At 37.3% G+C, this 23,210-nt stretch overlaps 2 protein-coding genes across 8 annotated transcripts in view; one reads left to right on the top strand and one right to left on the bottom strand.

The window, feature by feature from the left end:
* RALGAPA1 (Ral GTPase activating protein catalytic subunit alpha 1) overlaps positions 1-18,459 on the top strand; it is a 219,804-nt gene extending 201,345 nt beyond the window's left edge. For 5 of the 7 annotated variants that reach the window (XM_057720816.1, XM_057720815.1, XM_057720820.1 and 2 more), the window contains 2 exons: positions 8,352-8,476; positions 17,102-18,459. In XM_057720816.1, coding sequence (XP_057576799.1) covers positions 8,352-8,476; positions 17,102-17,250 — 274 coding nt within the window. In that variant the 3' untranslated portion in view covers positions 17,251-18,459. Of the gene's footprint in view, positions 1-8,351; positions 8,477-9,083; positions 9,115-15,136; positions 15,140-17,101 lie in introns of all 7 variants that reach the window. The other 2 variants (XM_057720818.1, XM_057720822.1) reach the window with 2 other exon arrangements.
* Positions 18,460-20,589: 2,130 nt separating this feature from the next.
* On the bottom strand, positions 20,590-22,269 carry INSM2 (INSM transcriptional repressor 2). The gene has a single exon (XM_057724870.1). It carries the CDS (start codon positions 22,267-22,269, stop codon positions 20,590-20,592), a length of 1,680 nt encoding a protein of 559 aa, XP_057580853.1.
* Between the last annotated feature and the right edge of the window lie 941 nt (positions 22,270-23,210).

Raw genomic sequence — 23,210 nt, forward strand, 5'->3', positions numbered from 1 at the left:
ATAGAAATTTAAAATAAGGAAAAGTGGACTAAAACCACCACAATTTATATATCAGATAAGATTAGAGACAAATTTGGCTTAATTTCCTTTATGCTGTGCTTTTTAGAATTCCCAAATATCGTCTGAATACATATAAGCTACATTGATGTAGAAATGTAAATTAATTTTATGCATAACAATCATAAATGCTAAAATAATCCACTAAGCAAATCTTAAGGTTAAATACTGGATTTGTAATTTATGCAATATATCCTTTCAAAGGATCAGGGAGAAATATTTTAAGAAAAAAAATTTAATCTATAGATTTAAAAGGGATGTTTTTGCTAAATGGAGGGAAAATCAAATGCATTTTTAGAAAATTAGTAACAGCCTGTAAAATTTACTAGTATTCCATCTCTTCATGTCCCTTAAATTATTTTAGTAAATGGGCACCAGTGCAATATTTCAAAAACAGTAATTCATTGAATGCCCATTCTTCCTTTTACTGCAGAATAGATTATAGTTAAGTCAAGATTAATGGGTAGATTTTAACGTTAAAGTCCAGTCTCTGAGCCTGTTATTCCCCAGGGGCATATAGTGCATTAGTTTAAGCCAATATACTGTTTATCATAGATACTATGACACTGTCTTAAATGACAGTTTGCTGTACTTTGTAACTGCCTTCCATGATAATAAATCACTTTTTTGTACTCCTGGTAATTATAGCATTTAAACAAAATCTTAATTAAGTTAGTGCACATTTAGGTAGAGATAACACTTAAGTAATTGTACACTGTAAAATTTCACTTAGTTATTTTTTTTCTTTTTGCAGACTTCATACAGAACCCAAGTTTAGTATTTAGTCCAAACAGACATTCATTTCCTCAACTTAATGTACCGAAATTTTTGCTCCTAAGAGGAACAACACAAAGTGATCGTTTCTAGTCTCCCCCCAATATTTTTAAACTCTTACTCTAATACTAGTAATTCTGAAGCAGTTCTCTGTTGACTGTGAAAGTCTCATTATTACTTAATGATAATATTTTCAAGCAGATCTTATCAAGAACGAGAGTACAGAATTTTAATTTCATTAAATTTGAAATCCAGTTAACTTAGTTTTTCTTTTAGATGTTTTGCTTCATACAACTTTCATGAAAGTGTAACAGATATACATATTTGATAATCATGTTAGTGCTTTTTAGAAACCGCCAATGATTATTGGTTATTAAATCAGGAAGGATTTTCAGAACCTTTAGGATAGGTTTAAATTTTTAATCCTATTTATTTAAGGTTAATCTTTTTAAATGTATTTACATGAACTTTGTTAGAATTGGGCTTATCAACTTTTTACTTAATGTTTTCATTTAGTAATTGACTGATTTATGAGCAATTATATATGGTCCAAATTTTATACAACTCCAGCTTTCAATAATAGGACTATCCTCACAGTGCCTTAGCACCTGTTATGGATTTTGAGTCATCTGGCAGCCCATGGGACTTAGATAAAGAAGTACCAGGTGTCCTGCCTGTCTCCTAATTGAGACGCAGTGAAAACAATATAGACTTGGCAGTATGGTTAAAAGGATGGATTAAAGCCCAGCTTTGTCTCCTCTGACAAATCACAGCTTTTCCTTCATGGTGTAGATAGTTTCAACTACTAAAGAATTTCATTAATATAAAGCATCATAAAAATCATACACAATAATTTATCATAACCTGTTGCAGATTTTCAGAATTTCTATTAACATAGTACAAATAAACAATTCCAAGACACGCTGTTGATTTAGGGGAATTTTATTTTTACTGCATGTGAACTAGATAGCATGTTTCTTAAAGAAATTAGCTACTGTAGGAATGAAATGGAGTATTAATTTACTAGATCTTCTTTATAAAGTAAACAATATAGTTTACTTTTTATCTTGTAAGTGAGCAGTGCCTGTTAGTCCATGGAATACTTAATTGCCTGTGTATTTCAGGGAAGTATGCCACTTCACTCCTAATAATGTCATGAGATCCTTGAGATGTACTTGCAAAATATATCTTCCCATATTCTATATCTCAATAAAATTCTTATTTTTCATTATGTTTTCGAGACCCTGTATACTGATACTGCCTCAGAATGGTTGAATATATTCCAAGGCCTTTTAGAACTGAAAAGCCAAATGTGGCTTATTTTCTCATTTTTATTTTAGATCATGGCAAGGATTTTTATTACTATACTACATATAGTATTCTGGTATAGAAACAAACACTTTTCAAAAATTGCCAGTCTTAGAACTTAAGCTAGTAGTCGTGTTGGCCATCCTTGAGCTGACTAAAATGCCTTGTATATTTTTTTTCCATCTAAAACCCTCATTGAGCTTATCTGTAGAAAGAGCACTGGACTATTATGACTAAGGTTTTAGTCCCAATTCTACCAGTCAGCAGCTTTTTCTGATCAAATCTTTATATTCTCCTTCAAGGCAAGGCTTATTGCTGAATAAACATTTTGCTGATTTTGCTAAGCTTCCTGAAATTCATATTGGTAGATCATTGTTGTATCCTTCCTCTAGTTCTAACTGTCCTAAAATATTCTCAGTAAATGATGTCTCGGGATCAACCCCCTCAAGATGGCCTTTTTAAAAATTTAAATATTTCAATTTCCAAGTATTTTTTTCAAGGATGTTTTAACCTCTGTTCTTAAGGTGTACAGAACAGTTTTGTAAATCTGCCTAAAATGGTTTCAAAAGTATCTTTAGTTTGATTTTATATGTAGAGATTTTCTCAGTTTCTTCCCTTTTCTCCCTTCCCTACAGATGGCCACTTAAATGAAAATAGTTTAAATTTGGTGTTTCATACCATTGTAGAATTTATGAAAAAATTTTTTAAATTTCTTTAAATTTAAAAAATTATCACAGCCAATGGGGCAAAATGTTTATTTCAATGCTAAATTGTAATGAATTTTAATTACTTGAAACATTTATAGAATTTCTTCTGTAGGCAATTATTATCATCTTTTTAAAAATTAATGTCAGTTTTCTTTTAATGTTACACCTTACATATGTATACATTGTTCTTTACTCACTTTTTTTTCTTCCAAAGAAGGTCAGCAAGATTAAGGGTAGGAGTGGAACCAAACTCTTTCTCACAAGTAAGGTTCCAACTCTCTCTGTAAATTCAGTCCTAGGAAAGTCCCAACTATATTTACCCCAAAGGGGTTAGTCTCTAGGGAGCCAGATTGGGATTAGAGGAAGGGGGCTGTCTGCATAACAGGCTCCTAATCAACTATCAAATCAATTTTATTCATTCCTTCTATAATTTATAAACAGTCATTGAGTACTGCTGGGCCCTATATTAGGTGCTGCAGATATAAAGATTAAAAAGGCATGGGCTCCGCCCTCAGACATTAGTCTCCCACTCGTTTATTAGGAGATCAAGCATGAGGAAAGAGGCACACTTGGTGCTTAACAACTGGCTCTGGAGAAGCTACCAGCCATCTTACAAACTTTGTAAATATTTTAATTTGCAAGAAATTAAGTATTTAGTATTTGCAAGAAATTTTTAAGTCAATAGGCAAAACTCTTTCTCTTGCTGTAATTACTGTTCTTGGAATTTTCTTTACAGAGAAGGGAGATGAAATTCCTAACTGCTAAAACGGCAAAGAAACCACATTAATATGAGTGTGGGCAAGTGCTTACTACATTAGGAATTTCACAGTGGGCCTTAAATCCCAGAGGCTATGCTGTTGAGCACAGATATAGATACGTCATACTTTGCCTTTACTTAAAAAGGAGCCAGTAGTTTTTTCTTTTCTTGTTTAGGAAAGAAAACATTAACCCTGAATTTAATAGGAAATTAATTAAACAATGATACACCTTTGATATCTGCTTATGATTTTCATAACTTTTGTGAAAAATTATACTTTATGTTCATTATTGCTGTCTATAACATACATACATATACACATAAACATACATATACATATATACACACACACACAACTTTCTGTTTCTTTGAGACTAGTCATTACACTACATTGGACCCAAATATACATACAGCCTCCTGGGCGTGCCATGGAATCAGTGATCACAAAACTGAAAGTTTTGCCTTTTCCAACAGCAAAAGCAGTTGAAAATTACATTGTATTATTAAGAAAATCGTTGTGGCGAAGGAAGGGTTGTTGCTTCTTTAAAACCAAATCTACCTTAAAAAATACCTTTTATCTCTTCTCCCTGTACATTAGTATAATTGAAAAAGTGGTACTAATTAACTGTCTGCAGTCTCTCTCCTTCATATTGTGTATTTTTTCTCATGAGAAATCAGTTTTCCCTTATCAGAATAAGTCAATAGTTCCTCTTGTACATACCATAAACAAGAAATATTATCAAAGAATGCAGGGTATTTCTTAAACTGATGTTGAAAATTGTCCTGATGGAGACAGCACCTCTATTTACAAAGACTTGAGTCAAAGGTCAAAATAACTATTTTCAGCACAGATGTAGGGGGACTTTTGGGTTACACTATATTTATATCCTTTATCTTCAACATCCCTATGACATAAATAGGAGCAGGTGGTAGGATTCACCATTTAACATTCAGATAAACTGTGGCACAGAGAATTCATGCATCTCTTTCCAGGAGTGGGCTGAAATTGAACCCTAGTTTCATAACAGCTGGTCTTGACACAGTGACATAGGGTCATTATTTATTATTTCATACTTAAGTTTAAAATCAAAAGTAGTTACTTAAAATGAATACTGATGTTAACTTCATATTAATGAAGTACAGATTGGGTTTAAACTATTTACACTATAAAAAACATTTAATTCCCTTTTCTTATTTTTAGAAGGTAATATCCTTCCCCCCCATTTCTGCTTTTGCAGAAAGTAGAAGGAAGGAGGATTAGTGGATAATTATATTGCTGTGATTGCAGCACCTGTGCGTTATTTCTTTTGATTGGCTAGTTCTGTATTAAAGATTCCTACCAGCTAAAAGTCTCCTTCATCAAATGGCTTTTTATTAGCTAGTTTTGGCTTGGGTTGTTTTAGATTTGCAACAAAAATCATCTTAATTCAACTTAGACGTGCACTTTAAATTTTGTTCTGAATTTGTAAGTTTACCATCACCTCACCCTTTTCAGTTTTTTTAATTTCAACACCAATGGCAACACACAATCACAATAGGAATATAGCTTGAGCTATCCTGTTATTAGCCATCAAGTTTGTGTATGCCACTCAATTTATAGATACTAATAACTCTTCCCTAGAGAGCTGCCTTTTAAGGAATAAGTGTCTGACCTATTATAAGCAGATATAGGAATTAACTATTTTGGATTATGGTTACTGTTGCAGATGCTAACATCACTGTTTGGACTTTATCATCTCAGTCACAAAAAGCACCTTGTTTGTGGACTCAGGACTATGGTTGTTGAAGTGCTTATAGTTCATTATATCTCCTTAATGTATGTTTTCCAAAGTAAAAGGGGGAAAGATACAAGTACTGTAGATTGGATTGCTTTGATATTGTTGTTTATTTATTTGACTACATGAAACTTGGAAAATTAGAATATTTAGCTTTTAGAAGGTGTTACTGTAGTCTATAATAATTTACTAAGCTAACATTTATTTTCTGAAAATAATCCCCAAAAAGGAAACTTCACACATTAGCCTGCCTAATTTGTGATAATTGTTGCCGTTTTGCATTTAAATCCAACCATTAATGATTGTTTTCCTTCACTCTACCATCTGTACTTGAACTTTAAAAAATTGTTTTAGAAAGCATCATTTTCTCTAATGATTTTTTGCGATTTTATTAAATACATCATGTGTTTTTATGCAAAGTGAATACGTTATGTCTAGATAATTTTAGTTGGTATAGCTTTATATATTAGAGTTTCTTTAGAGTTTTATGAATCTCCTTTTGTGTAGTGAAATAGAATTACACTTAAGAATATATCTTCTCTAGATATTCATTTCTTGCTCTAATAAATTTTACTACATTGGAAGTATTCTCCTTGCTTTAGAACTATTAAATTTGCTTTTTCTGCCTAATTGTTGTGTAAACTCTAAATATAATAAGATAAAGTAAAATATTTCATTTATAGGCCCTCTGAAAGTAGAGCATTTTAAAAGCAGGTAGGTGTCTCCACCCTACTTTTCATGAAGCATTTTACCCATTCAAGCAGACTTTTAAAAACAGCTTGTTTTGATAGCAGACTGTTCTCCTGTGGGCCTTCAGCCTTTGCTTCCTGGCAGCACCTTTGGTGCGAAAAGAGAGTGATCAATTGGGAGACTATCAGTGCCAGCATGCATAGAGTGATAAGTTAACACACCACTGGGAATTTCTAGGGCCCACCAAGATACTTCACTTCTAATGTGCTAACAAGCTCATTTTTCTACCTCTTGCCTCTTCAGTTATTTTTTTTCTCAGAAGAGCTTAGAAGTTGAGTGCATCAGGCATAATGAAAAGCTCTGTAGGAGGGAGAAGCAATAACCCCATTTTTCCCTTTTCAGCCAAATAGAAAATTAGTTTCTGGTAATACACAAAGGCCAGTATTTTTTGTACAAGGGGCACTGCTGTGAATCAAAGGACTCTATTAACTGCAGAAAATTCGGCAGCTGTGAATCTCCCCCAATGAAAAAAGTACTTTCCAACAAGTTGTGAGATATGTGGTATTATTTAGATTGAACCATCAGTTTCATCCCTTTTCATTTATAACCATATACCTCTTTTAAAAGTGTGCCATATTACTCTTCTCTGTTAACACTCAAAAATGTCTATGTGATCCTTCCATAAAATTCTTACCACTGATCATTTTAATATAGCATCTTGTCCTGTTGCTACCTATTTCAGGAGTAAAATTCTTTTGAAGTTCAACCCCAGAATTGAAAATAATGGATTGCAAAGAATTGGAATTAAGATTATTTCAGTATTTAATACATAAATTGTAGTATAAGAGATTACTCAAGTCACTTAGATGGCAAAAGACGTCACAGTCTAAGTCAAGTGCATAATGAATGTAGACCTACTGTTAACTTTTTTTTTTCTCTTCTTAATCTTTTGTAAATGTAACTGGCTATGGTATCTCCCACTGAATTAACATTTTAAGTTATCTTCCTCAAAATTTTTTCTTGGTCTTGATTGTAGACTTGGTCTACAATTTCTAGAACTGAAGAACTACAGCAATTGAATTGCAATTTTGAAAAGAGAATAATGAATTTTGAGGGTAAAATATTAAAATGGGTTTTGGGAAAAATTCAGTGAATAAAGAAGAACCAATAGGCAAATTTTTATTATCCTTTGTACTTATTTAAATGTCTTAGGTAAAGCCTATCAACATAGCACACTGAGTACAGCAGGAGAACTTTTTAAAGTTGTAGAAGAAAGGTTAACTGATTTCTCAGTTCAGGAACTATACGACATGAAGTCAGCATGTGAGTTTTTCCTGATAATTGTATGTTACTGCCTGCTGCTCTACATTTTGACAGCCATTTCCATAGTTGCTTTCGTGAACAACAGAAATATTCTCTCTCTTTCTCGCCCTCTCTGTGCTAACAGCACAATCAGGCCTGCTGAAACAGGAAGCCTGGAGTGGGTTGTTCAAAAGCAACAGCACTTCAAGATACTGGTTGCTTGTCAATAATATCAGAGAAGAAAATGTGGTGAAAGGGAAGTACAGTATTTTTCTGTCAGTGTCAGTGCCCTGTAGATGCTTTGTTAGACAGTATTTGGGAGTCCTGTGGACTCTTTGCAAATATTCCTGCTTGTTTCAGTGTTATAATTGACTAGGTATTTTTTCCTGACATACAGATTCAACTATGTATTTATCTTAACTGCATGGAGTTATTCGAGGATTACAGCAACAGTATTCTTCCGTTCAAAATGAGAACAATTGTTGGGAAGATGCAGGGATTTTAGAAAAAGAAGATATGCAGGAATTTTTCACAATAAGCCATTACAAATGAAAAATAGAATTTCAGACATAGTATTTTAAACAGCATTATAATATTTATCGTGTGGCTTTTCAGAGTACATCTGCAGATCGAAGCTGATTAACAAGAGAAGATGAGCCTAGGCTGACCTGATAGCGGTTGAATCCTTTCCCAAGTAAACTGTTACCTTTCTTTCTTCCAACAGTTTACTATTAATTATTTTTTGATAAATGTCTCCCTGTTAAGCTGCCAGATATAGTGGTATCCTGAAGAGGAAACTCATATTAAAAGCTACATTTTTTACTCTCTAAAAAGCCATGCTTTTAATGATATGCAAGAATAGTGAATAATTATATTTATTAAGAAATAATGGCTTAGCAGTGATAATAGTCCTTTTTGATGAGATCTATTCTTTTCCAATGTAAGCTGCATTTAAGTTCATCCTTAACTGAAGGAAATCAGCTATGAGGAGAGAGCGCGGTATCTGCAAACGATTGTCCAGCACCATTTAGAACCAACGACATTTGAAGATTTTGCAGCACAGGTTTTTTCTCCAGCTCCCTACCATCATTTACCATCTGATGCTGGTAAGATTAAAAGCAAGTATTAGTTACTGGTCATTATTGGAACTTGAAATGCAATACCCTTTTGTTCTTTAAAAACAAAAAAACTCTTAAAATAATAGAAAACTTGCTTGAATAAAATTCCAGTCACTGAAATATAAATATTTTTCATTATTTTCCTATTTGGCCTGTAAATTTGATTTATACTTTCTTTTACCTAAATACAGTTCCTTGAAAAGTCAACAGTCTTCATAAAAGCACATACACTACCTTTTAACTGAGCTAATGGGGCAGTAACTATTGTGTTTCATGGAATGGTTACTGAAGTATCTGCAAAAGGAACACAACTTGAGTAGGCACTCTCAACTTAGGAGGATCAAATTTTAAGGCCAAGAATATTGCCTTATCATCTCTAATTTTACAAATAAAGTTAAAATAACTGGTCTAGATTTAGAAGTACTTAATAGAGTAAATTATTTTGTAATATTTAAAGATTATAAGAGGGTACTGCATTTTACAATTAACTAATTTTGAAGAAATCAGTAAGAAAATAAATGACTCATGGCCTTCCTATTCTGTAATACTTTGCACTCCTTATGATTGTTTCATTTATTTTATTTTCCCTCTTTAGATCATTAAATATCAGTTCTGTTTATCTGAAGGTAAGACAAAGTGTCAAACAAAACACCCTTTGTTCTTCCCCCATTTCCTTTTTTAAAAATTAGCAAGCACTAAGCTTGTAACTCAGTTAATAAGCGAATTTAACACTGCCCTGGTTCATACTAAACATTTCAGAAATTGTCACTAAATTTCTTCCAGAATTATACTTACTAACCTAGGTCTGCATGAAACACTAACACTGGTTCTGGGATAAAAATAACTAATAATAGAACCCTTGGTTGAAGTTAGTTACACCTTGCTGTATTGACCTTTTTGTTTCTCAGCATGAAAAAGTGGTACTACTGAAATGAAATGGTGTGTCTTTGTATTTTGTAATGTGTTGCATTGTTATTAGATATCTTAACTCATCAAGTAGTTATTTTATTGTGTGCCTTACACTGTACTAGGCACCTGAAATACAAAGATGACTATTTTACTGTTTGAGGGAAGCAGGAAAAAAGAATACAATATACTTGAAGTTCATCATAATAAGCCATAATAAGCCTTCAAATTCTCTTTATATTATATGCTTTCCTTATCTTAAATAAGTTTAAGAGGCACAGTACTCCTTCTCTGGCCTAATTTGCTTGAAAAAAAATTACTATAATTCTCAATTGAAGTTTAGTCGATGAAATTAAACCTTCCATTCCTGTCACCGTTTAATTGGCCATTATAAAAATAACTTTACAAAAAAACTTGGAGCCCTTTCAATTAATAATATAAAAGACCTAGCAAAGAGAAAATTACGTTAGACTAGGTTGAATCTTTTGAAAGATTAAAACGTCTAAGATTTGCTTCAGTGGATTGACACTATCTAAAATTACTCAGCTTGACATTAAGAGAAAGATATTAAAAATAAATTAATGAACAACAAAATAAAAACTAGTTAAGTATACCTGGACATTTCACTTTTAATAATAAAGAATATCTGATAAAATATCAGACTACATTATTAAAATAGACATGAATAACACTTTTATGAATCATATAGTTGAGCCATAAATTTCATAAATGAAAAATATTGATAATAAGGCCACATTCAGAGTAACTTTTCCCCTTAAATGTATAAAGGCTGTTAGTTTTCATGTTGTAGTTGTTTATTAGCTGGAGTCCTTCATATTCCTCTTCTTAATGTTTTTCTTATATTTTACATATTATCCTACACATTTGGCCAGATGTATAATATGGGAAGTAAGTAGTATTCTCACTTTCTGAGACATTAGGTAAAGGATGATACAGCAGCCAAGTCAAGGCTCTTTGGTTAATTTTTTTTAATTGTCTTTGCCTTTAGGAACCCATTAGAAAGATGCACTTGAATTTTTTAAAAGGTGTTTTTACCTGTAAATAACTTTTCCAGTATTACTGAATACATTGTTTTGGTTTTTTCACAGACTTTAATAGTTATGAAAAATAAAAATTTTTATCAGAGTGGTTTTCAATTCAATACAATAATGTAAAAAGGAAATATTTACTCCTTTATAGTACCAAAGACATTATATCTGAAGAAAGATCTTTTTTCCCCAATCATCTCAGATTTTGATTTTCCTGTCACAAACCAACCCATATATGTAGAACTCCCTTTAAAGTTATGTCAAGAGAGAGAAAGTGGAGAGAAAAGACATGAAATAGGCCACAGAATAGCCATATGGACCTCACTTATGGTTTGCAAAATTTACATAACAGTGTGAAGATTTTTAGGTTCATTATTACTTTTTAACCTAATGATGAAATTTCGATTTGCCACATTGAGGAAATGCATTCAAAACTGCAATCGAGAATTAACTTTAGATATCCTATGCATACCCCATCTATATAAACCTATACTAATCAGTACTAATGCAATAAATTGAAATTAGGTTTTAAAGGAATACCAGTACAATAATCATGTAAAGGATATAATCTGTTCTTTCTAACCAAACCTATAATATAATTCTGTTCAGTGGAGTAGTGGAAAAATACTATTTTAAGTATACTTAACTTGGCTCAAGCTTATTTAAAACCTGCTTCCTGGTTAACAGTAATGTATCAACTGTGATGACACTGAAATCCAAAGAGAATTTTTCTAGATAATTTTTAGTATTATTTAAATAGATATAAAAAACATTTTTGGTGTATCATAGTTGATCCATAAATTTCATAACTGTATTTTCTCAAAATGGACTTTGTCTGTGGCAGTAGACTGATACTTAAGGGAAATTATTTTTATCCCTAAGGTCATTGAGGGAGATATCGTGATGTCACACTTTGTTGATCTTCCATAACTACATTAAAACATTATTAGATTTTTCATGTCCTTTATTTAAAAAAAAAATTACAGGAAAAAAATCCCTTTATCTTTGTCAGGCATGTGTGTGGAAAATATCAAAAGTTTTACAGTGACCTTTTTTAACATTCATGAACACCTCTCCTCTGACTCTAAACTTTAGAATGAAATTACTCCTCTTCTTGGCCAGATTATATTGGCAGTTCAAAATCTAGATATTTTTCCCTAATGTCACATTGTCTTTTCAAATTGTCTTTTTTGCCCCTCCTCCCCAAGTCTTTTTTTTTTAATGAAAGAAAAAACTAGAATGCCAACAAGAAGAAACAGGATCCTATTTTACTGAAAGTGCACCGTAAATATTAATTAAATTATCTTCCTTATTAAAAATACACTCATAGTTTTTTTTCTCCAGTTTTATGTCTTTTTACTATCATCAGCCATAAGTATTTTTGAATGACTATTGTGTAGCATATCTCAAATTACGTCTTATACTCCATTATTTTAGTTGAGCTAGTAGATACCTCCCTTTGGATGTTTCTCTATAAATTAAGTTAGAAATTTTAGTACTTCAAAAATTAAAGGGTTGATTGTTGTTTGACTCCCTCTATATATGAATATGTACACATATACATGTACAGTTGACCCTTGAACAACATGGGCTTGAACTGCACAGGTCCACTTATATATGAATTTTTTTTAATAGTAAATATTACAGTACTACACAATTTTTTTTTTTTTTCGGTACTACACGATTAGAGATTTGTTGAATCTGTGGATGCAGAACCAGAAACACCTCTAGGGAGGAGCTGCATGTGTGGAGGGCTGACTATAAGTTATAGGCACATTACATAGAGGGTCAGTACCCCTAACCCCCACATTCAAGGGTCAACTGTATACACATAAATATACATATATCTATACATACATATCACTTTGTATCATTACCTTTAGAAAATGTATAGGTAAATATTCTAAAAACTAGTAACAAGATTCAAATATTTCTGTGCCATCAAAATTAAGAGATAATCTAATAGAGTGATTTTGAAGACCTAGAGTAGTGTCTAATCTTCCTTCATTCTAACCTCAGTTTTGCTATTCACAAAATCTGCATTGCCATGTGTAGATGAGATAATACTATGATTGTCAGGCCTATCTCTTTGAATCTTTGGACTGAATTATCAAAATTTAGCCATTAAACTTTTCTCCTTTTCCCAGGCTTTGAAATGATCTGGAAGAAAAGATTTAGCTCCTCAGAAGATAGTTATTTTATATATATCCTAAATATTATTTGTAAGTGCCTATAGAAAATCAATGTTCTTTGACATGTAACATAAGCTATAAGTTTGTTTACTGTGTTTTTAAAAACAAATTCCTAATCATATTTATCACTAGGTTTACCTGAAATTATAAGCAGCCAAATGTATTCTCTTTTCAATATTTTGAACTTAGAAATTTGGCTTGTATGTTGTTGACCAAGAAGCAAATAATATTAATTTTAAATAAAGTCCATTAACCCTTTATAACAATAATTACTAGGTTCAGTTCTCATGTAGAACATTCATTCAGATATAAAATTTGTGTAATGAAAATAATAATAATTGAGCAATTACTGAGTGCCAGGCACTGTGCTAAGTATATGTTCGTTCTCTCATTGAAGCTTCATGGCAGTTCTGTGAGATGAAAACCAAAAAAGCTTACCCACAGTCACCTGGTAAAGTCAGAGTCTGACTTCAGAGAACATTATCTTAACTATTAGAATTACTCATTTAGTCTAAATATTTTCAGTCCCTTTTTGATATTGAAAGAGGAGAGAAATTACCCAGTAACCTGTCATATTTGCAAATTAGAAATTGTCAAAATTTTTTATTTTGAAGGCTCTACTTTTCCATCCATTGAAAAATCTTTTTTTTAATTATTCATTTATTTTTTATATAGTTTTAAGGTTGTCATGGAAGAACTATGGGCTTTGGAATCAGACTGATCTGGATTTAAATCCTAGTTCTGCTGTTTATTATCTGCATGAACTCAAATGAAGTAATCTATCCTAAACCCAGTTTTCCCATTTGTAAGGAGATAAAATATGATAAGTTTAGACTGATATGTTCTAAGTCTGCAATAATGGTAGTTCTTGAATATCTTGAAACCTCACATTTGCCTGAGTTTCTGTACTATTTTATTTTAAATTATGTGTTACTTTATGACATTCAGTGGTGCATCCACACTGATCTTAATCACCTATCAACTCCTTTAACAATATTAAAGCAGTAAGATTATTTGGGTAATCTGTCCTTTAATATAAGGTTATATTTTGTAGGAATATTAACAAAAAAGTGGAAAAACTGTTTTCCCCCAAACTAAACAGTTATGTTCTCCACATTTTAACAGTTAATATTTTATAACTAGTCATTTTCTTCAAAGATATTTCTCGTTTCTATCCCTTTTCTAATCCTCATCTGTTTTGATGTAAAGCCTAATAATATTTGCTCTTATCATAGTTTTATTATATAGCTACACTTATTGTATACCTGCTATGTGCCAAGATCTTTGCATATGTAGGCATTCATTCCCCACAACTTTGCAAAATAACTAGTATTGTCTCCATTTTACAAATAGTTTGCCAGATAGCAGGTTAGTCTCAGGTTAGTTTGCCCGATATCCAACATGTAGCGACATGACAATCTAGTCGTTTAGCTGAGGTCTGTCTAACCCATGCCCTTTCTAACATGCTCTTAGTTCAATACTAATTAGAATTGCTTTCAAAGTCACAGTATTTTTAAAGGCTATATTTAGTAGCTCCAGTAACTTTAGCAGTTTTAAACTGGTCATACCTGTCAGCAAGCAGTAGAATCAAAGGCACAATAAATAACAATCCATTGAGTTCCTTTTTATAATCTTTATAGATCCTCAAAGTCATATTCATCATGTTATTTGTAACAATAGCTCATTGTAATCAAGGTACAATATATGAATCAGTTTATTATATTGTCAAGATATAGACAACAGTCTGTGTGAGTACTGTAAAAGTGTTAGTAATTCAGTATGTAAAACATAGGAGCCCATAGTTTTTAAACTTTATACTTGAGGATATATTATTAACAGAAATAAATAAATGAACATTCTTTATGACTCAGGTGATATAAATCAATACTTAGGCAGAATAGGATGTGAAATGAAGTGCAAGTATAACTTTATTCTTTAAATCTAAAGTTGAAATCTCTCCACCATAAATTATTTGTAGAGTTTGGGTATGCTGAGTATTTATCACAAACATCGTGCGCTAAAACGTGAGGAGGTACTGATAGCTGTATACCACACACACTTAAAAGCCTGATTTGACTCAGTTGAGTGCAAGGGGGTTTCACCTTGAAGGCAGTAAGGGAGACACAGAGGAACTGCTGTTTTTGAGGGAAATATTCTTTGAATTTGGACTACTCTAAAGCAGTGTTCTATAAGAAAACTTTCTATGTTGGTGGAAGTGTTCTGTATCTGCACTGTCCAGTATTGTTGCCACTAACCACATGTGACTGCTAAACAGTTTAAATATGGCTAGTGCACGAAGGAGCCAAATTTTTATTTTTATTTGATTAACTAATGTGGCTGTGACTACCATGTTGGACAGTACAGCCCTAGAGATTTTATGACTGAGTGATTAGGATAACATGCCACCAGTACAGTGAACACTTTAAAAGGTAGATGTTTATAGAATCTCTCATAGACTTTTTTTTCTTTTCTTTTTTTCCTGTTTGAACTTGTTTTGTTAGTGGGTAAGTATAACATTTGAATTTACAACACATTTGTCCATTGTGAAACCTCATCACCCTAACTCATTGCATGCCCGTTGTATTTCATAATAAAAACCTGATTACTGTCTTCTCTGCTCCTCTGTTAACACCTGTAAAATTCTGCACTGTCGCTCATATCTGTTATCTATCTTCTCTTTTGTTTTCTCACTTCTGCTCGCTACTCCATTTCTTCATTCACAACAAAGAAAGAAATGCAGTGATAGTTCTCTTCCTCCCAAAACCTCCACTAGAAAACATTGGCCACCTCAAGGTAAACAGCCATGGGAAGGCCTCTCATGATTGGCCGGGAATAGTATGCATTACCAGAAAAGCATGAGCTACTGCTCCTCACCTTCCTTGTGCCATCCATCTGCAGTGCTTCCCTAAAACGGTCCGTGGATTCATATTCTCCTCTAGGTTTTCCAGTATGGGTCCAGTATGAACCAACTCAGATCCTCAGGAAGAGTAAAGGACAGAAATACATGTCCTTCTTGTATTTTGAAGGCCAGCCTCATTTCAATTAGAAAAGAACGAATGTTGGAGAAGTTACTTTGAAAGGAGGCAATCTACCTGATTAGGATTAGTGATCAAACCTTTTTTCCTTGACAATATATGTTTTTTCTTAAGTATAATTATAATATTTGGCCTTCAGAACACTTTGAAGTGTTCTACAGAGATACATTCTTAATTTCCTAAGACATCTCAGTAGGCTCTGTACCCTTATTGAACAGTTTTATGTTTCCTTATAAATATTTATAACTTCAATTTAAGCACAAATGTTTCATTATATGGAAGTAGTAGTATAAGTATTCCCAAGCTGGAAGTTATCAGTTAGGTGCTACTCTGGCTAACAAATATGCCAAAAGTTTCCCTACAGAATAAGGAGCTGTATAAGCCTGCAACCTGTGTGATGTGTCCTTGTGACACACATAAAGATAATGTTTATGTACATAAGACCAAGGAAGTCTGGATTAAAGTGCCTCAAAATATGCAGACTTTAAAAAATTTTTGTTATTCAGTTATATTTGCAGATTTTGGGGGATTTTTTTTGAAGGGTTTTTATTTTTAATGTAATTTCTTATTCATGAAATATTTGAGAGCCTGCAGTGTACAGAGTTCTATAGTATTGCTGTAAATTAGAGAATCATAACTCACAGAAATAAAGTACAAAGATGAAGAAGTACTTTGTAAGTGATGTGAGGAATTTTCCGATTTGAACTTGTTTTGCTCCTTTCAGATTTTCATATCTACTAATTCTACTGGTTATCTACTTGCTATGACTGGATAATATAACTGCACATGTTTAAGAAAGCAAAAGCATTGCTTGTCTCTTCTAAATTGAGACACCTTGAGAGATGTTTGTCTTTTTTGACTGATTTTCAGATTTTCTTTTTTGTCCTCCTCCTTCCCCCCCAGGAATTTATCTTGCTCTTTCTTAGAAGTATATTTAACTACCTAGCATGTATAATGGTCTCATACTGCTGAATTCCTTTGTGGAAACATTTGGTGCTGCTTTATTTTCAGCTTTGAGCAATGAAGGCCCTTTTCTTGATTATACCCTGTACCCTAGAGATAGGAATTGGTCCTTCTCACCTGCTGCTTAAGCCCTTACATGCATGCAGATGGAGCTTTGGATCCCTGTCCTTTCTGTCCCAAAGATTTTGTTTCCCATTGCTTTTTCTGGAGAGCTCTCTAGTTGGTTCTGGCTCTGGAAATAATGATTGGCGCTTTCTTGCTAATAGGATGACACGAGCCACCAGATCACTGGGTTTTAAATAAAATATTAGTAGATGGTCATAACAAGCAAGTTTTGGGCTTGCTCTTTCCTCTCAAAAGACCTCACTAAAGGTTGGGATCCATGCTGCAGATCTGTAGCAGAAAAGTTATTTCTTACGGAATGAGAGGCTGGATGCCTTGCACTAATGCTCTTGCTGTTTCCCACAGGCTCCTACCCAGAGATTCTACCCAGTGAAACTCCCACAGCAACGCAGATAGACGGGGCTGACCTGGCCTCTCCAATGTCTCCTCGAACTAGCAAAAGCCGCATGTCCATGAAGCTGCGTCGTTCCTCTGGCTCAGCCAATAAATCCTAAGGAGACAGCAGCCCAGCAGTGATCAGCAGTAGCCACCTTAGTATGAACATAGCATTAACCCTTTCAGGCTTTGTGTTTGCCATAACGTGCATGTTCCTTCCTGAACATTTATTTTAGAAAACACTGGATTTAAATAATTTGTAACTTAGTATTTTAGATTTGGGTTGTTTATTCGGTTGGTTTTTTCCCCCATACTCCAAGCTGCCATACAGGGGGGAGGGGTGGAGTTTTATTCTACACCCTTTACCTTCCCTAGATAATTATGTCTAAGTAGTTTTACTTTTAAGTTCATAATTAACTTTGAGCCAAAATATAATTGGACAGATAGCCTCATTATTTTATTTATTGTGCCCCATTACAACTTTATGGCTCAGTAAATATATAATTTTTTTAATAAATGTACATCTTGAAATTTAAACATTTGTAAAGTTGTAGCAAAAGTTGCAGATCTGTTAATACACAGATGTGTATGGATTATTTATGTTATCAAAATAAACCACTTAAAATAAATGGTCTTTTAGCATCTCAAGTTCCAGCTGAAATAATTTTAGCATTAACTCTTTCTTCCCTAAGCAATGTCTCATTTTTTGGCTGTGCAGGTGATGCCACAACATATCTAATAACCAGAAAAATCACTGTGCTGAACTTTGATTCATGTTTAGCTTCCACATATTTTTCTAATGTTTTGCTTTTTAAATGGTATCACTGTTAAATGCCATTTCTGTTTTGAGATTGTGGCCCCTTACTATTGGCTGCTGGATCCTGGTATATCTATGTTCTTTCTTAAGTATCAAAAAGGGTGGAATGGGGTGGGGTAGGTAGAAAAAAAGAAAAGGAGAAAACTTTTCTGATATAAGTGTGTGGCTTAAATTATGTGTATTATTTTAAAAGGAAAGGGAACATGACCCAGGAGTCTAAATTAATCTCATATTGTTAATACTGAACTTGCAGGTGCAGGTTGGTATACATTCCACCCTCCAGAAGTATTTTCCTACAGTAGATAAGCTGCTCATATTTTGCTCACATTTTGTTTTGAACAGGCATCTCCTAAGGAAATGTAGCATGACATTGGTACTAACTGCATGTGTAAATACATAATACAGCAAACTATAAAATATAAATTATGTATCATCATTCATGTAGTATCTACAAATTTGTAACAGTGGAAAAAAGATAGTATTTAATAATACAATAAAAATATTCTTATCATTTCCTGTCCATGAGTGTTGATTTGTCTTTTATATTTTTTCAGACTTAATAAGCAGGGCTATATGATTAATGGAGAGATATAAAGCATAAACCTAGCTAATCACGAAAAATGATTTTTAATTCCCTTCTTAGGATACATGCCAACTTATTTCTCAGAGATCCTACCACAGTCATTAAAAACACAGGAAAATTTTCACTTTCATAAGGGCTTGCCAGAAATGTCCCCCAATGCACTTGGTTAAAGCATCAATTTATCTCACCCTCATGCTTCTTTGATTCCTTAAATTTCACTTTTTATGGTAATATACATTCAGGAACAAAACTTGTTACAGACAATCTCTAAAGCAAGCTTTCAGAGTTCCTGTGCACTTAAGTTTTGGATTTCCTTATAAATAAAACAAATCCCAATAAAACTATGTAGAAAATAAACTAAAATTCCTGTGAAAACTTATATAAAGGATAAACATGGATAGAGAGAGTCCCTGGGAACAAGGTTAAACTATATAGGCAGTTTCCCACAACTAAGGTGAATAATTGCAAAAAATAAAGTAACTACACTTTTCTATAGTGCTTTCATTAAAAAAAAAAACAGCTAATGGTTTGATATGTAATAAAATGGAGTGAAAATGCCAACTTAAAAATACTGAATTAGCACATTTAACATTTTATTCATCTTCATATAACACTAGTCACTAGCTTTTTGAAAAAGAAGAAAATATTTAAAATATATATTCTGTTGACATTTTGGTGTAGTAAAGTGTCTTTAAAGAATAGTACATATTCTTTGCCTTTTGGAGTTCAGTCTGTGCAGCCATACTTCAAAGGAAATTTTCCCATTTCATTTCTGCACCATTACATTCATTTACAAAATATAATTTCTCTTGTCTGTATTCTGTCTAAATAGGTCACTAAGATTACAGATCAGGATACCGGCTTTGAGGAGATAAGAAGTGTGGCTTTTAAAAATAGGCTGTGTTCAATGGGATTCTTAAGACAAACACAGAACACAACAAAGCACCAGCTATGTACATTTATTTGGTGGCAAGCATCTTACAAATATGGGCTATCTGTCAAGCGATAGTCAGCCAGTGTCCCAAACTCTGGCTATTAGGGCATAGTTACAGAAGGTATGCTAAATATGGTTTACAAAAAGAAACTCAAAACCAGGTTGCTGCTGAAAAGAAAATATTGAATATTGAATAAATTGCCATTCATTTCCATAGTGGATTATAAGTATTAACATCTTCCTCAAGCTGAACATCGTGTCATATATAATACACATTATGAGATTTACAACAGAAGCGTTAAACAATTTGGATGAAACCCTACTAAAACAGTCAAACTTAAGGAAATGGGTTCTGTATTTCCCAAAAGCTATTAAAGGTTTAATGTATCTTCCTGAATACTGCACACAAAAGAACTAGAGGTGAGAATTTGGGGGGGGTGTCTCAACTCCGTCCAGTAAAGAGGTGCTATTCCCCACCTCCAAACACTAGCTTAAGAGTGGACTAATAATTGAGAAAACGAAAGTTTACAAGGAGATCCCCACATCACCCAAAAGCGCGCAAACATCTTTCCTGCCCACAGACACAGGCCTTGTATTTCCCACCCACCCGATGTAAGTTTGGCACCAATCACATAACTTTTAATTCACAGGATGTACAATGCAAGATATCTGACCCTATTGAGACAGAAACTGCACAGGCGTCTGCGATGGCAAGAGAGGAAAAAAAAAAAAAGACTACCACTTTTGGTAGCTAGAATCCTTTGTAAACAGAGACATGCACGCATTCACTGCGACTTTCCATAGGAATTACAAGTCATACAGGATTCATCGGGGTCTCCAGAGTTTGGTGGGGGCGGGGGGAATCCTATTTTCATGGAGAAAGTGAGAAGGATTTAAAGCTGACAATTCTTGACGGAGGATGTTTATACCAAATACATACCTGCTCTAGAGAGGGATTTTACATTTCGCTGTCCGCTCCTCTGGCGGAACACAGACTACTGGGAGTTTTAGGAGAGAAAATGAAGGAAAGAGGGTAAACTTGCAAGTTGAAGAAAGCCCCACAGAAATTCCCATGATCTGTTTCCTCCGAGGCCAACCTCACGATCTTCCTCGTCTCTCAACCCTCAACAGCCCGGCCGCAGTGGCATCTGCAGTAGCAGTACCTGCCGACTTTCTGAGGGGTGGCACTTATTGATGTGCCGGGTCAGCCCCGGGGAGCTAAAAAAAGTGGATGGGCAATGCTTGCACGAGAAAATTTGCTGAGCACTCCCGTCGGATGCCCCGCCTGGGCTCGGTGCTTCAGGAGGCGCCCCGGCCAAAGCGGGCAGGAGCAGCTCCTCGCGGACCGCATGCCACAGCCGGTGCTTGTCCCTGATGTCTGCCGACGGGAAGTGCGCCCCGCACAGCGGGCAAGCGAAGGCAAGTGGGGCGCCACGTTCGGAGGCAAAGCCCTGGGCAAGCGCTCGGGCCGAGCCCGCCTCGTGAGTGCCCAGGTGCTTGCGCAGGTAGGCTTGGCGACGGAACTTTTTGTGGCAATATGGGCACACGAAGATCTCGGGTCCCCCGACACCACTGACACCACTGGCACTGCCCGGTTCAGGCACCTGGCGCCCCAACACCCCCGCCGTATAAGGGACCTGAGGCAGCGGAGGCTCGGGGTGGGACAACACCTGGAGGCCTGGTTGTGGGGCGCTGTCCCGGTGCTGCTCCGCCCCGGAGCTGTCCCTGGCCTGCGGGTGCTGATCCGCACTTGGCCCTGCCTGGCTGTTCTCCTTCCCGTCCGCCAGGAAAGACGCAACAGCCCCGGAATCCGGGCAGGACGAGGACGACGGAGGGGGCAGCTTCCCGTTGGCTGAGGAGACTGTGGCGGCGCTGGCCGCTGCGGGCCGCGGCTTGTGCCAGCGGCGATGGGAGGCGAGGTTCGCGGGGCAGCTGAAGACCTTGTCGCACTCAGGGCAGCGGTACTCGACGCGCACGATGCGGGAGCAGCGGTGCTGAGCCAGCGCGAAGGGGTCTGCGTACTGCTCCTTGCACAGCTGGCAGATGAACTCCCCCAGAGGCGTGCGGCTGCCCCCCAGGCCCCGGGACGGTGCTCCGGGCTCCTCCTCCTTGATCTTCAGGCCCAGAACGGGGGACGTGGTGACTTCATCGGCGAAGCTCAACTTCCTCACGGCCTTTGGCTTTTTGACTGCGGCTGCTGCGGGCCCGGACGCGCAGCCCAGAGGTGCCTTGGCGCGGCGCTCGCTGCCGGTGGCCCGCTTCAGGCCGTGCAGGGTGGCCGAGAGGGGCGCGGGGTCCGGATGGAGCGCAGGCTCCGGGAACGGTGCCCGGAGAGGCAGCAGGAACGGCTCCCCCGGGGTCGGTGCGGCTGCTGGCGCCACCGAGCAGAAAGCGGCCACGGTGGCGGCGCCCCCGGGGAAGGACTCCGCGGAGACAGGCGAGCTGAGGCAGCGCTCCAGGAACGCCCGGCGCAGCTCCGCGCCCGCCGGCTTCGTAGGGCTGGGGCTGGGCCCGGGACCCTCCCTGCCATCCTCCGCCCGCCGCTCCGCGCCTTGCCGCCCGCCCGCCCCGGGGCTCACCCCAGCCGCCCGACAGGACGACCCCGACACTTCGCGGGCCACCTCCTCCTCCTCCGGGGTTGGGGGTGCCGCCCGCTCCGCACCGGGCTGAGGGGCGCTGGAAGCCTCCTCGCGGAAGGGCGACGCCCCCTGGGGCCCCAGCAGGGGGAAGACCCGCTCCGCTAGGCGCACTCGGTACGAGCCGCCTGCCCGTTTAGTTCGCTTTACCAGGAAGCCCCTAGGCATGGTGGCGTCAGAGAGCTTGGGGGCAAAGAGTAACGGGGGCGCCGCGGGGTCTGAGAGCGGGCGAGCACCGCAGCCGCCCGAGCTTCGCCAAGGCCGTCATGCGTCCGCCGCCTTTATAGCTGAGACGCGGGCCGGGGGGCCGCGGGGTCGCCCTCGGGCCGGACCGGCCAATCAGGAGTGGGAGCGGGCGCGGAGGCGGGGCTTTCGCTGGGCTGGGCTCCCGCGGGTCCACCAGGCGGGCGGCGGCGCGGGCCCGCGGCCGGCTTAGCTGCTCCCTGCAGCCGCCTCCCCCCTGCCGCCCACCCGGAGAAGACGCAAGAAGGTAAAGTGCGGAGTGTGAGGAAGCCCCCCCCCCACCTCCCCGCCTCAGCGGCCTCGAGGGGCCATCCGGGGTGCACGGCAGGAAGGCCACCCCAGAGCGCCCTCCTTGAGGGCAGGACCCTGCTGCCCCCCGCGCGTGGGATGGGAGTCTGATGGAAAAGCCCCAGCCCTGCGGGAGCAGAGCTGAGGGAGGGCGACGGGCAGCGGGTGCCGGGGAGGCGACGCTGGGGTGTCAGCCGGGGAACGGGTTAACGTCCCCTGCTCGTATCGAGCTGAGGAGAAGCTGCGACAGAGCGGCAGGGCGGCTAAATCCACCGTCCTGTGCCTACACTTGACGGTGGGAGCACGTCTGCCATCCAGTATCGATCGAGACGGCGCGCGTCTGTGATACTATGAGAATTCATCTGGGAAGAAGGGCTCTCAGTGCGGGAGATCGTGCGTGCCGGCAAGCCTCTGGAGCTCAGGACGCCAGCAGGGTTCTGGGCCCTGGTCCTTAGGGCTTATAAATGTCCCCTCCCCGATAGGAATAGGAGTAGGGAGGGGGAAATAGGATCTAATTTTCCACTGTCCTCAGATAAAGTGCTTTCTCTGTTCACACCTTCCACTTGTACTACCCAGAG

The sequence above is a fragment of the Hippopotamus amphibius genome, chromosome 2, assembly GCF_030028045.1.
Source record: "Hippopotamus amphibius kiboko isolate mHipAmp2 chromosome 2, mHipAmp2.hap2, whole genome shotgun sequence".
NCBI classification, from domain to species: domain Eukaryota; kingdom Metazoa; phylum Chordata; class Mammalia; order Artiodactyla; family Hippopotamidae; genus Hippopotamus; species Hippopotamus amphibius.